Genomic DNA, 15,512 nt, shown 5'->3' with positions numbered 1-15,512 from the left:
AGTGCATACTGTAATTGCAACTAGAGGGTCCAAGCCACAAATTCATGCATTCCATCACTTGAACCAGAAAGCCCAAAGGCTTTTGCATTTCTCCACACACAATTTTCAGTTTACATGATTGGTATAGCAACTGGGTAGTGCCTTGTCCCAGAATTCTGTGTCAGAACCAGGGTATTACTGGGGGTTTCAGGCACTGCCTTGACTCTTGCTGAGTATTTTCATATTCGTATTTTAACATAACACACTTATGGAATATATCAATTGAATCCCCCGGTATTCACGCTGTGTGTGGTGACCCTCTTAGGGGTTGCTCGAAAACCATTCTTGAAGGGTTGTCTAACAAATTCCAAAAGAAAACTGAAAAAAAGATACTTGTGGAAAAGGAAGTGGCCAACACCTGACTAAAAATTACTTCAAAAGTTGCAAAATATAACACCATTTTTCAACTATAACTACCTTGTAATTAAATCAAAAAGTTTCTTTGAAGACAGGATAGCTGCTCCCCATATACCCCTTCCCCAGGCCACAAAAATCCACCACGTGAGGGTTTTCCAAGATGATCTAGGTGGAAACGTGGGTCACAAGTCTCGTATGTTAAAATTATGTTAAAATTCCTCCTTACACAAAGAGTATCAATTCTTCTACTCTGTGAAAACCATTTCATCTTTTGACACTAGTTACTGTTATGTGGTACTCAAGATTACCTAGACCTAGTGTACTCAACTGTATACTGTATGTGGAAAACCTACAGTAAGACCTAGTGTACCCCAAAGGTATACTATGCCCAGCTTTCACAAACCACAATCTTTCCAACAGAATATTACAGGACTAAGGATCAGAGAAAACGTTTCGACAGGCAAACCAAAATTTTGTGAGTCACTGCACAAGGGTCGACTATATCAGTCATGTGGTAACTTTATGCAAAGATATGTATTTTAATAAGCCCCTTTCGTGACCCAAACTCCCCTATTCTAACTTCCACTTTTGTCATCCCTAAGTTTACCTTAAAATGTCTTCATTCTGTTAATATTTTTCATTCTTCCTCTCCTTTCCTCCCTCCTCCTCCCCCTGAAATTTGAATGATTTACACTTTCCTGTTCTAACTTCCTGTTAACCTCCATTCTTCATCATCATCATCATCCACCACCCCCCCCCCCCTCACCTTCATTCCCCCAAAAGGTCCGGTGCCTTTAACACCATAGTTATCCTAATATCCCATCAACATCAATACCAGACTCCCAAATCCACCATTACACTGCAGAAACTGCATGGACATCTCAAACTTGGGTCAACTAAAAAGATGCGAACCAATACAGCTGACAACATTATGTTCAAACAAAACCCCAACATATGGCTTGTCCACAGTACAAGAAGTACTGTACTTGACAGGTGAGTAAATTTCGTCGTGTGAAATGACGTCAATGCCTTGGGTCAGGTGGATGCTCCCTCCCATTCTTTAACGTCTTCCTTATCAGTTGTCCCTCCTTTTGGAAACTAATTAATTACCATATTAAGATATGGACAGTCTGATAATTTTACTCTATCATATTAAAACTCTTTTAACAGTGTGCAGCTGTTCAAATTACTTTCAAACTTTGCGTCGTCACAGTTCTTGGGTGTGTTTTTTACAAAAAGTGTTGCAATGACTGAATATACCATGCAGAATTAATCCGTGGAGATCGGTATGGGTGGTACGTATAGTCACATATCACTTTAAATCCCACACCATGTACTGTATTAACATAACACATTTGATAGTACAGTAGAAGATAGCTATCTTTTACCTTGAGCTACCATGATGCAATGCACGTACACGTAGCTGCAAGGTGAATGCTCTCGTAGAGCAAATTCTAAGAGCTCTGGTAGAGCAAACTCTAAGAGTGTGTCCCACATAGATTTTATTAACCTACTTGGGGAGTTCATAAGACTTAATTTTGACATTCACAACATTTCTGAGGCATAGAAACTTAAATATGTATGTTTACTTTACTTATAGCTTCAGAGGAAACATATTTTTTTTTAAATTTCATTGAGTTTTAAAGTAAACTTATATTTGGATTTGACTCACACACTAGAGAAATAACACCATTTCGGGTTCTCCTTAACTGTCTATTAAGAACGTTTACACACAATATTGTCAATTACAGTTGATGACAAAACCTTCCAATGCAAATTAGCAGAAAGAGAGCAACATATTGGTAAACGCTTACTCGGCAATTTATAATCCAGTCCAAGTGAAGTGTTGGCCAACAAGACCTATTGTTTACCTCTCCTGCCTGTTTGGCTCGATGCCAAGTCTACAGTATATATCCAGAAGCTGCCTTGTCTGTGACATTACCAGCCTCCCAGGGACTCGCTGAAAAGCTTGAAATTGAGCCAATGAAAGAGGTACACCATAAGGGGACCCAAAGTGTACTTAACAGTGTACGAACAAAGCAAATATTTATAACCGTGTAATAAAACAAACATTCATTAGTGTTTGTATATGACTGACACAATCCATGTACTGTTGTTTCATGTCCCTCGATTAAATCCTGAGACAATAACTCTTTAACGTCGTTACCCTAGATGTGTATTATTTCATGTCGTCTGATGATATTTCTGGGTGACCTGCAAACAATGGCTCATATTCTAAACACGATCACGAGTGTTAGTTGAAGCAGTTTTATGGCCTTGACCTATCAACGTTGTCTCACCAGAGATAATATCAAGTTAAGTTTAATATTGACGATCCACTGTAAGAGTAGATAAACTTTCGGTTTCTTTCGACTTTTATTAAAGAGGGAAGAATTAACCATCCCGATCAAATACGAAAAGTCCAGCGTCTGTCGCCAACTTTTTCATCATTAACGCGCTCCAGTAAATTAAAGTCCACCTGATCACTGGCTTAAACCAATTCCAATTATCCAAGTAACTATGGCTGTTTACATAAAACCCAGCTTGGTGTTAACTTGCAATGTAAAAGAGGATCATACCCAGCAACTCCAACCCTACAATAGAGGGGAGGTGGGGGGGGAGGTGGGGGGGGGGGTTCAGAGGAGACCTTTAACTTCTGTTGTCGTTTGCTACGTGCGTAATTTGACATGCTAGTAGCTCAGCAGGTACAGTACTGGTATTACAGTGTTTCACATCACATGGCTTATAATTACTTTGATTTGCGCCTAGAAAGTTTCCAGAAGGAATCTTAAGAATTATAATACACAGCAATGACATTATCTATAAAGTACAGAAACACATGAATTCTGTATTTTAATTTCCCAGTAATTTTTTAGTTATAAACTGTTGGTTTGTATACGTGTATATGTTCTTTAAAGTGTACTGTCATCACAGTATGCTAAATGCCAACATGAATTGAGTCTCAATTGAACTTCAATTGCATTCTCCTGATCCTGATTCTGTTCCTCTTCACTCATGAAGAGAGAGAACAGTACGAAGCAAAATATAAAACTCACCTGTTTTGGAATGGACTCTGCTGTGAGCCGCCATCTTGGTTGTCACTTCCAGATGATACAGGTCATTAAAGTCCTTGCTGAACAAGAGAATCCCTTCATCAAGTTAAGTCACCACCCTGGTACAGAGGGGCATCCTGAATTAAAAGATGGTATCCCCGATTTCCTTCCTCCTTGTGTACTTCGATTAAATGTTCTGTCAAACTTTGTGTCAGCATTATCATCCCACCCACCCCTCGAACCCTCTCTTGAAACAGCACCAAAAGCTCCTAAACTGTCCGCCAAAGATATACCATAAATAGCTTATTTAGTTTTCTATTGTTTGTTGCGTGAAATCATGCCAGTCCATATTTAGGCTCCCTTGTCTTTAATACTCAAACTACTTACAAAAATCATTAAAAAAAAACACAAAGATAAAAGTATCAAACTATGAACTTTTGACAGATTAATTTACCACTATTGCTTTAGGTTTTTTGGTTAGGTATTGCAGTTTACTCTCCACTTTATATTAACACTACATATCCTGTGTAAAAATATTCATAGCATGGCCATGTTAACCACAGAGGTATTCACTAACATGAACAATTCAACATTTAGCTGTACAACTTTCTTAATTGTCTTATTTAGAGCACCCAAAAGTGACCCCTCCCCTCCCCTCTCTGGGTGTCTTTCGTTCAAACATGGCTGGTTGTCCTAAATAATAAGCACCAATTTTTTTACATTCTAACTGGTAAACATGTCATGACTTTAGGACCATGATCCTTTCAATATTAATCCTAGTAGGAAAACAAGGGCTGTTTCTTAAATTATTCCCTCAAAAAACTTTGGAAATGAATAAATAGAAGGCACTTGGTTTTTAATGAGATTGGTTCAAGATTTAGCCAGCCAATTTTGACATTTTTTGTGAATAATTTATTTTTATTTTTTTAATACTCAATTTTTTTTAAATATCTTAATAAAACATGATAATGAGGTACCATACAAGCAGGAATGTCGTGAAATAACTACAGTACCATAATATGCAAATTTATAACAACATCTTCCACTTTCATAACTCAGCAAATATTTGTTTAATAACAGAGATGTTTAAAGGAAACCGGTTTTTCTTTTTTTAAGAAAACCGGATAAAAAAGTTCAAAACTTTAAAAATGCTTACTCCTTTCTAACGTTTGGAAGTCTTCTTCTTAAATTGTAACCCACAGTCTTTTACAACTATAGTATTGTGCAGTAATTTCAGAATTGTGTACTGCAAAACTGTGGTTAAAATTCTCCAAAATTATTGGAATTTTTCCAACTTTCTCTTTGTCCGTTTGTCTCATCAAAAATGTAACATTCTGCATAAATTTGTACGCAGGATTGCCTTCCAATATCGTCATGTGTGTGCATTGTAAAATAACCAGTTCAAAATGCCTCCTTTTTAGTTTTCAATACTAAATTCTGCAGATCCTGCAAAGAAAGCAAGAAATAGAAAATTAACAGTTAAAACTAAATTTATTTACTTCAAAATAAACGTAAATGACAGCTTTCATGTGTTAATGGAAGAAGATACTCTATGAAGAAACAAGCATAGACTTTTTTTTCAGGATTTATAATATTTTTACTATCATACCACCAAAGAGAAATTTCTCTGGAGGAAAAACGTCGCTCATTCAAATCGTTTTGTTTTAAGATATATCCAATAATACGTTTAAGCTGGTGTAGTTCAAAGCAACAGACTTACATACTGTACCTTTAAAAACACCTGTTACCATGACTACAAAGTAACATACTTTAGACAAAAGACTAAAATTATGTTGCAAATGGTACCAGCAGCCTCACATTTACCCTCAAGACTTGTTATATATGCAATTCAGACTACAGAAGTACTAGGCTAAGTACCTCTGCTAATGTACTGTATGAAGCCTAGTCATATGACAACCTGAGTATCTACAGTATGTTCATGTAAAAAAGCAACAAACTTTCATTGATCTGTTACCAGCACATTAAAGTAACAGTGGTGAAAAAGACTAAAATTCAGTTGCAAACTGGACCAACAGCCAGCCTTACATTAGTTAACTCAGAACTTCTTACAAAGAATATCTCTATTGACTTAAGATTTCATCTTGTTTTGTTGCTTCCTGAAACTGAGATCTCACAGGCCCCGAAAGAAGTCCTTGCGGCCTGCCCGTGCTGAGCGGGCAGCGGGTTGTCCACCCTTGGATTAGCTATTGGAACGCTAAAGTACGTTGACTAAAGTTAATGGATCTAATGAACATCTCTACTCGATGTCAAGACCCCCCTGAATATCAAACAGTTGTCTTTTAGTGCAACTGTCCCTGCATTCCCTCACATTATGTAACATATCACCCGAGGAGCTACAAACATTAAGCTGAGACAGAATAGCATTCATTAAAGGAACAACTACTGTAGTATTATCAACTAGTATATATGCTGTATTAGCACTGTGCACACAGAAACAGACATACTGTACGTACTGCTGAGTTTAATACACACTTTATAATTAACTAGTATTAGTAATTAGTAATATCCAATTTAAACCAAAATCTATTAATGTCATACAATTTATAACAAATTTGTACTGATAATTTCCTCAATTACTTAAAAAAAAGGTACTTAACAAAGTAAGAAAACTAACCATTAATTTTGGAAGGCTAGCTAGCAGAAAAGAGTTTTTAGTTTCGCATACTAAAGCCAGACAAACCAAGCAAAACACTGCTTTAAATATTTTGATACATTTCTTTTCGCTCTTTCTTAACTGAACACATGTTCTCTTAAAATACATTTGATCTAAGTTCACCGCACTTGACACGCCATCTGTTTTTAAGTTAACGTTAATACATTCCCCATTAACGACGCATAAAGAGATTGTAACATGTTCTATATAAATTATGCGGTGTGGCCCACGCTATGAAGTTTCAAACGAACACATCAACAGTCGGTCCATGGTATTAAGCATTTAACGAAGCTCCCTCGGTTACGACGTTACAAAAGTGAAATGTGAGCCAGGATGGAGGCAGGCTCTGTGACAATACACCCTGGAGAGAAAATTTGCTTTTCTTGTTTTTAGAGATTACTTCTAGGTGTAATATGGATTAATAATAATCTTGCATGGTAAATCATGTAAGAGATATCTACAGAAACATGCAATCAGTACATCGCAACCATTTCTTCCAGTTTGGAAGCTTAGAAGATTAATTTACATAAACCTGCTAAATTTGAGGTATGAGAATTAAAGCAACCTATCCTTTATATTACATTTTGTGATGAACATACAGTGCTGCATGTGTGACCACTTTTCTTTCACCAGAAATGTCTACATCAGGGTTTGAACTACATTTGGACAAACGTAACATTTTTCGTTTTGTTTTTCAAATAATGTTCAAGAATCACAAATACCTACTGCAGACTACATAGATTTGAAACTTTGTTGCCACTGTCACGTACAGTATCTCTTCTGTGTCATTATACGTCCCCTTCAACCACTGGTGACATGACGTAGCAACATACCTAGGTATCAAGCTACATTAATGAGTTCCACAGTTATTTATCGAGAAATATACACCAGCTTATAGAGTAACACCAGTAATACACAAAAAAAAAGCTTGAAAGATTCCAAACATAAATTATGTAACGCCGGGAAATGTGAAGTGGAGAATGTATAGACCAGTTACGTCTAGACACCGGTAACAGGAGATACTGTTGTTATTACAATATACAGATACTGTATATAGTGTGTCATGTTATCAACTCCGCCACACTTTGACAGGATAGACTCGTGTCAGGAATTTACTTTGTTTACTTCTTCTGAGAGTGGGCAGCCGCCGGTGGAATCCCAAATCACTTAGCACCACACTCCCAAGGTGTTGGAGGGGGACAAGTTTTATTATAGCATGTTGTAAACACTGTAAGATCTGCTCTAGAGTTTAGTTCATGGGCTTTTAATAAGTGAAAGAGACTAAACACCTGGTCTCCATACTCCATTTAAACGTTATGAAAATGGACGGGTAATCAATTTATTAGAGGGATCGTTTTGACGACGACGACAAACGTAGGTTCATATGTCAGTCTTTGGGACATGTGCTGATGCGAGTGCCAAGGGCTAACTGTGACCTGTACCACAGGTATAATGTACAAGTAGCAACTTGTAAATGTACTTTCTATCCACTCTGAGAAAGATTATAGCAAACATAAGAGGATTTAGTTTTTCAAGGGTGGTGGGGGCTCAGGGGATGGTAAGCATCATATAGACACATTTCAGACCTATACCAGTTGTTGTACCTACAAGCATTCACAAGATACATAGATACAGGTCTGTCCCCTATCAACAGACACATTTCAGACCTACAGTATACTATTGTACCTACACGCATTCACAAGATACATAGATACATGTCTGAGCATCTTACAGACACATTTCAGACCTATACTAAGATACATATATACAGGTCTGTTCCCCTATCAACAGACACTATCCCACCCAACTGTAATCCAACCATATTGGTATTAATCGTTTAATATTATGGTGCAATGACCCCTACAACCAGGTAACGACCCGCCCCTCCCCCCTCTACACCACTTTCTCATCCTTGACAAACTTCCACATTGACATTTGAAACCTGTACACTACTACCCTCAAGGATCGGATGGTTTTAATGTACTATTTTGCAATATGTACGTTATCGTTTCATTTACTAGTACTTTGCATGATCTATAAGGGTCAGGAAGTAGTAGCTACTGTACTCAGTGTACTGCCACAATCATGATTTACATCAGCTTACAAACAGCCTTCTCTTTCACCATAAAAAACATTCAAAGAATTCTGAGGAAGATGTGTCATCAAGACTCCTTCCTTCATCAAGAGTCCTTCCTTCCTCCGTTCCTTATCCCAAGAGTAAGTAAGACTGCCATTCAAAGTCACAACCCCACAGATGAGATTAAACTCCATCAAGTGATGATGGATGTGGGATCTAAGATGTCAGTGGTACTGAATTGCAACCAGTTGAATTAAATTAAGCCATACTTACTATCCCTTCAAACGTTGGATTCTCTGGCTATCCGGCTGTCTTGACGAGCGAGCAAAGCTTGAGTCTCTGTCACATCTTCCTCTCCTCCTTCGTTCTCAGACTCGTTGTTGCTTCTCACAGGCTGCTCATCTTCTACGGTCTTCTCACTATCTGTAACGGACACCTGTTGCACTGCCGCCGACGGGCGCAACCGCTTACCCGCTAACGGATCGGAGTTCCTGTAGAGTCTTAGATTATTACCGTCCTTAGATGAAAGCCCTCTTAGTCTCCTCCTGAGGGAACTGTCCCGCAACGGCACGTCCCTGAAAGGTATGTCGGTGACTATTCTAGTACTGCTGCCGTTGACTCCGTTCTGGGAATGCTGTTTGTTGATCACATTGTTCATGTAATGGTGCATGCAATCCAAGAACATTTTATTGTTGTCCTCCTCTTCCACCAGCTGTCTTCTTTGGTCGATGGACTTGGCACTCAGACGTGTCATGTCCGGCACCGTGTAAAAATCGTCAAACTTTGCATAATCGATACTATATTGCTTGTCGCTCTCGTGCTTCAAGGCGACCACGCTGCTGCAGAACCTCGACCCCCAGACTATTTCGCTGGGGAGGTACGAAGTCCTTGCTTGGGTGGTCAGACCGGTCTGTTCCACGACGCCCTCTAATATTATTATGATTTCAAAATCGGCCGACTGCAATTCCTGAGCAGAGTATTCGTATAGCGGACTGTTTTCGTCTATTACGTGAGAAATGATAAGAGGCCACACGAGAAATATCCGGTCCTCTCCCGTATCGTATCCTAAATCCATATTATACTGAACGATTGGAATGATTTCGCCTTCTGCCGTGACTCGCGGCTTTATCAAGTACGCCCTCATGTGAGCCTCGTAAAGGTGGCTCATACGGATGTCTCCCACGCGGAACATGAAACACAACTGGCCGTCGCGTTGCGCTATCACAGCGTTTCTACTAAATTTCAAGGTGGCCGCCCTCTTCTTTGGGCGCGCAATTTTTGCGAATATGCAGCCTATCATCACTGCATCGATCAGGCAGCTGAAGACTGACTGAGAGACCACCACAATGACGGCCACTGGGCATGCTTCCGTCACGCTGCGAAAGCCGTAACCGATAGTCGTCTGTGTCTCCACCGAGAAGAGAAAGGCACCGGTGAATGTCTCCACATTTTCCACGCAGGGCTCAAAGTCAGCCGTTACATTCCGTTCCGATAAGTAACTGTCGCCGTGGGCTACTGCAATTAACCACCAAACGATTCCAAAGACAAACCATCCTAACACATACGCTACGGTGAAAACTGAAAGAAGATAGCGCCACCTTAAGTCCACCATCGTGGTAAACATGTCCGAGATGAAACGCACGCCGCGATATTTGACGTGGCAGTGGACCACTTTACACATGCCATCTTTGCTGACCAACCTCTGTATCTGTTTATGCCTCTTGAGTTTCCGCCTGAGTTTGTATGATCTGACCGAGTCTTTTCTATTAAGTGTACTGGGGAGAGGCACGGCATTGCCGTTGCTGCTGTATGCGCTCTCGGAGGATAGACTGGTGTTGCTAGCCCTTGCTGCATCCTCGTCCGACGTGAGATTGTTTATCTCATTCATTGTGCTACCTCTTTCTCTTTCTTTCTTTGCTCAATATCTCACCACTGACAATTTTCATCCACACTGCTGCATCTTAAAATTGTCTTGTAAGTCATTTTCCGGAGATGGTTGGTGACCTTTGTTCGATCCCCCTCTATTTTATCTGAAAACAAATAAACAAGTTCTTTTAGTATTTAGAAAATGAGGTGATGTTTACAATGACCATGGAAATACGAAAGGTCTGAATCTATTGATTTCCATTGTCCAAACTCTTTGACAGAATCATCAAAACATACTGTACAGTGCACTGTTCTGCCATTCTCTGACAATGTCTGAAACACCTTCCATGCAATTACTGCTTAAACGATGAGAGAGAGATTGTCAAAGGCACTTAAAGTAAACAATGCTTATCTATCTGTTTAATACTTAAGTCTCCACACCGGTGTCATTGTGCAGATAGTAAGACAGAAAACCATACAATAGGTATAGTACAGTAGATCTCCTATCTACAGATAACAACAACCACTTGGTCAATAGTCAATACAACAAACTTAATTTCAAGTTAGTGTGTTTATTGAAAAAACAGTTCAAATATATATACTCTGACATCACAAGATATGAAATTTAACAAATTTAGTTTAATAGCTCATATGATGAGCAGTGCTTCCTGTTTCCTCTCCAAAAGAAGCAGGTCAACATGTCACCTGTTTGAATATCAACTCATATGAGAATGGTGGATGTAGGGGGGGGGGGGGGGGAGAGGAGAAGAGTTGGGAAGTTCCTACTGTATTTCAATATGACATATTCTAACAAAAAATATGACTTTTTCCTGGACTTGATACATTTATATCTCTTTATGCTTCACGAAAGCAAAAGTCCCCACCTTTTATTCTGGAGGATTAGTTAATGTACCTTATTATACTGTACCTAATATTCACAAGTTGTGTGTTTTCCTGATTATCCTTCCGTGTCAAACTTGTCATGATCAGTTAAGTTAAATTTATAGTGTCCGAGTAAAATCATGGTGTCTTCAAAATGCTGAACAGGTTCCTTTTTGTTGAATACAATGGCTGAGATGCCATGAAACATTTACTGTCCCAGATCTTTAGTTCTAAATGTCGTATAAATATCGCAAAGAATGAGTGACATCTTCCAGTCATATTATACTGCAGTCCGACTGGCGCAGTTTTTAGATATTTATGGATAAAACACTGACGTGGCATTTTGGCGACCAGTTATATCTTTCTTTCTTTATCCAACATTTCCTGCTAACTAGTAACTACGGTAACAATTGTTTCTTTTTTTACTGTGACAATCATTGCTTTCCAACTAACATAAATCAAGCTTCTTGAAATTTACAAAACGAGGAGAAGTTAGATGTAGACTGGACCACCATAGATCACTAGTGATCACAAATAAAATGATGATGAAGACACAAGACTATCATGTTAATAATTTGAAAATAATCTTACACGACACAAATATTTATGTTTGAAATTTACTACATATTTTCTTTCTAGATTTACCAATAATAAACCAATAACATTTTTGACAATTGACAAGGCCACTGTATGGTAATTGTACATGGCATTATACGACACATTGACTGAGTTCTTAGGACCCTCTTCGAAGCAAATGTAACGTAATAAATCGGCTTGGGAGACGGGTCCAAAAACAATAATCAATGTCACAGTGGAGACATTGGAATGACTTTAGTGTGACGTGAACGACATATCTTGCGGCTAGAGGAATATAATGGATGAATATATGGGAAAACGAAAATGATGGACTTTATCACCACCCTACTGAACTTGAACACTACTGGGTCAAAGTTACTTACAGTATGTGTACAGTAGCCACAGCACTGGCTGAAGTAGGTCACTGCTACTGTAGATGAGGCATTCACATGTTATTCATAAACCTGTGAAGGCTATTAAAACAGCAAACAGGGAACTTTAGAAACCTTTATAAAGAGGATGTTTTGGGGAAAACTGGAACTGGTCTTTATCTTCTCTCTTGCCAATATCTATATATATATATAGTTTGAAAGCTCCATTTTAGTTTCTTAAATATGACATATCGTCGATGATCCCAAAACATAATAAAATTAGGGTCAAAGGACAGTCTGTGAGGGGAGGGAAAGGGGGGTGGGGTTTGTTAGGGTAGATGATACTCTGAAGGTGGCTATAGATGTAAGCAGGACACTGAATGCACAGTACAGTTTGATGTAGTGGAAACACTTTCAGAAAGTGCGTAATACATTGTAAAAAGTTGCGACCTTTTTTCCCCCTTCATATTTGACATTAATGTCTGTCAATCCAATGGTTGAGTGGATTATTAGTACTATAAGGTTTTACAAGGTTTTACAAGGTAAGGATCAGTGGAATGTTCATATTCAAAAGATAAGCTTCTAATATACTCCTTGAAAAATTCTTCAGCAGTTACCATGGTTACAATCGGTTGTCTAGTCTATGAAGTATTGCACATATTGGATTGACTATCTGAGCAAAATTTTTGTGTGATAATGAAATGAAAACTTACATGCAGACACAGAAGTTAATTCAAGACACAGAAAACACAGAAGTTAATTACAGGACCTTTACAAGCCTACAGTAGGAATCAATCTCATCCATGACGTGCCTTGGGTTTCCATGACAACGTCTAACCCCCCCCTTTCTCTAAGAAGATATATATCAGACAGCACACAGCAAATGTTGCTATCACTTATGCATTCCAAACTGTCACCGATGGTATCTTTATCTAAGTGAAATGTCTCTCAAGTTGAACATTAATCTATGCACATAGAATGCAACATTACATACTCAAGTACAATTGCGAACGGCTTTTCAGCTGTGGCGTTGCACTGACCCAGTATTATACGATGTAGGGTGATGGGATGTAGTATACCCTGTACAAGACATGATAAGGCAAGTGGAGGGTACCTGGGGGTCCAGGAGAGACCTGGAGAGATCAACCTCAGAGAGTACAAGAACCCTATTGAAATTAGTGAAGGTTGAAGGTCATTTGTGGTCAACGTAGGTCAAACTTATAAGTTCATCAAACTTTGAGTAAACCTATAACTTTGTAGATTTGCAAAAACACTATATGCCACATAAATTTCTGAAATCGGCATATATATATTTTTTTATTAAGTCGAACTATTGAATGTAATATTTATTCCAAACACTCCTTTCATACAGTACGTTGCCACCTACTCAGTTCTCCTCCAAAAAAGTTGGAAATAGAGGAAGACGGAAATATGAACCTTTTCTTATACATGACAGACTTTCCACAGACAAGCATGGTAATAATGATGGAATGATGAAATTGTCTCATTCTTCTCCATGACAACAAATATATTGATTCAATTAAAGCAGCATTTTGCGTCCTCGACTATGATATTTCTCAACCTCACTGACTCCACTATGCCATAACGACATACATAACTAGCTTATCTATTTATATTTTACTTCAAATGGTGGCATAAAAGTCGAAAAAATTGCAACTTTCAACTTTGTTGTTCTCCAAGATATTTTCCGTTGGGAACCCAATAAACCTCGCCCATAATATGAATATTTAAACACTACGAACGTCATTGACAGATACGTAATATAACACCACGCTTGACTTGTGTACAGTCTATATGACAGTTGTACCAGGGAGTTGCATAACAACTCCCAACGCGAAGTCTTGAATCTATTTTTAGCAACGGCTCATAACTAAACCTGCATCTCTGATTGGTTGAATTCAAACTAATGGGTTTGGGAACTGAATGCGATTTAATTTTGTACGTGGAATACTCGCCAATTAAAGTTTTTGGCAGGGAAAAACTTGGCTAATATCTTAATTTGCTGTTTTGTGATTTGATGTATGTAAAAAACTCGATGGACATGTCAAAAAAAGTAGAAAACGGCGACTAAACGCAAAATGCTCATGAATAAACATACTATTCACTGATTGGTGGAATTCAAACTAGTGGATTTGGAGATATGAAAACTTTGTCGAGGACACTTTTACTCGTTATCGATATAAATCGTTAATTACTCGCTAATTAACGCTCTTGGTAGGGTGAAACTTGGATGGTATCTTAGTTTGCTGTTTTATGATTGATACATGTAAAAAAATCGATGCACATGTTAAAAAGGTAGAAAAAAGCGACCCAACGCAAAATGCTGCTTTAAGTGGAATTGAAATGTATCACAGACACAGAACAAAGGACACACTGGGCAGCAGGAACATACTGGCACTGTGCAATATATACTAATTAGTTTCCAATGATGTGAAACTTCCATAAGACAAAATAATCATTATTCTATGGAATTGTCTCAATGACTGAGTATATTTCAACAAGATGGAGGTCTCATGATGCGATGTTACAGTACATAGAGCTCTATAACAGTGAACCTGTGGTCCTCTATTATTGCCTTTGATTGAACACGCACACTATAATGTTAAAATGCACTTTTCAAAACGAACATCTCAAACTCTGTACATGACAATGACAATGACAATGAAACTGTTTATTTCCAACACAAAAGATAAGTACATTTTCAACAAGAATTCAATACATATAATCAAATAATCATGGTATTATATTAAATATAATTCAATGAAAACTACCAAAGATCTAATGTGTGGAAAAGTAGATATGGAAGTACGGTTGTTGATACAGTAGGATATGGGTAAGAGAGGAATGAAGTGAGTCTTCAGAACTTCAAGAAAGCCTTTGAAATGTCGCAAGGAGTTCTTAAAGCTGAAACATTTTAGTACCATTTAGAGTTAGACTTAACTTATCAATTTTGTAATTTAGTAAACATGCCATCATGAAACAGGTATTTCTCTAGGTTTGCCCATAAAAGTCATGATTTTAGTAGTACGGTAAACTGTTAGATGAATAAAGAACCCATGAGTATTACACGTTACTACTGTTTCTCCTACTATGACACTGCCCTAGCAACAGTCACAGAGGCTGTATGCCCATGGGTGTTTATTACATGAGATAACATTAAGCCTTAAATGCACAAATCACTTACAGTATAGCCCTGTTCTTATAACTTTGGAAAACCAATTTTGGTCTGTATCTTCATGGATGGGGGAAACATCTGCCAGTCTGTCAAGTTCTATAAAAGTGTGGATGATTGTTAAAAGGTTCCATGACAAGAAATTGCTCAAGGAGAACCACCTTTCTAAATGTCTCATTGTAGACATACAGTATTACCTGAAATCAACACACAGAGAGTACAGTAGCATTGACGTCAGCAGTCTAAACCACTGAGCCGTTGTTTCCATGAAGGACTTGACCACTTACCGTGCGGGTACGGTTAGTGCTCAAGAAGGTCGAAACAACAGCTCTAGATTTATGTCTGAATTACGTCAGAATTTTCACTTTGGAATAGAATATACTGCACTATGTGCACTAATATCACTTACCCAAACCCAGTGAAA

General features: G+C 38.2%; 1 protein-coding gene across 5 annotated transcripts in view; it reads right to left on the bottom strand.

Moving 5' to 3' along the window:
• The window catches only part of LOC139959634 (ATP-sensitive inward rectifier potassium channel 12-like), a 73,367-nt gene that overhangs the window by 27,615 nt on the left and 30,240 nt on the right, over positions 1–15,512 (bottom strand). For all 5 annotated transcript variants that reach the window (XM_071957413.1, XM_071957414.1, XM_071957412.1 and 2 more), the window contains exons 2-3: positions 8,474–10,230; positions 3,453–4,895 (exon numbers count right to left, since the gene is read on the bottom strand). In XM_071957413.1, coding sequence (XP_071813514.1) covers positions 8,481–10,088 — 1,608 coding nt within the window. In that variant the 5' untranslated portion in view covers positions 10,089–10,230 and the 3' untranslated portion in view covers positions 3,453–4,895; positions 8,474–8,480. The remainder of the gene's footprint in view (positions 1–3,452; positions 4,896–8,473; positions 10,231–15,512) is intronic.

Source organism: Apostichopus japonicus, chromosome 19 (genome assembly GCF_037975245.1).
Source record: "Apostichopus japonicus isolate 1M-3 chromosome 19, ASM3797524v1, whole genome shotgun sequence".
NCBI lineage: Eukaryota > Metazoa > Echinodermata > Holothuroidea > Aspidochirotida > Stichopodidae > Apostichopus > Apostichopus japonicus.
The sequence above is the reverse complement of the archived record's forward strand: the minus strand, read 5'-3'. Positions and strand labels throughout refer to the sequence as shown.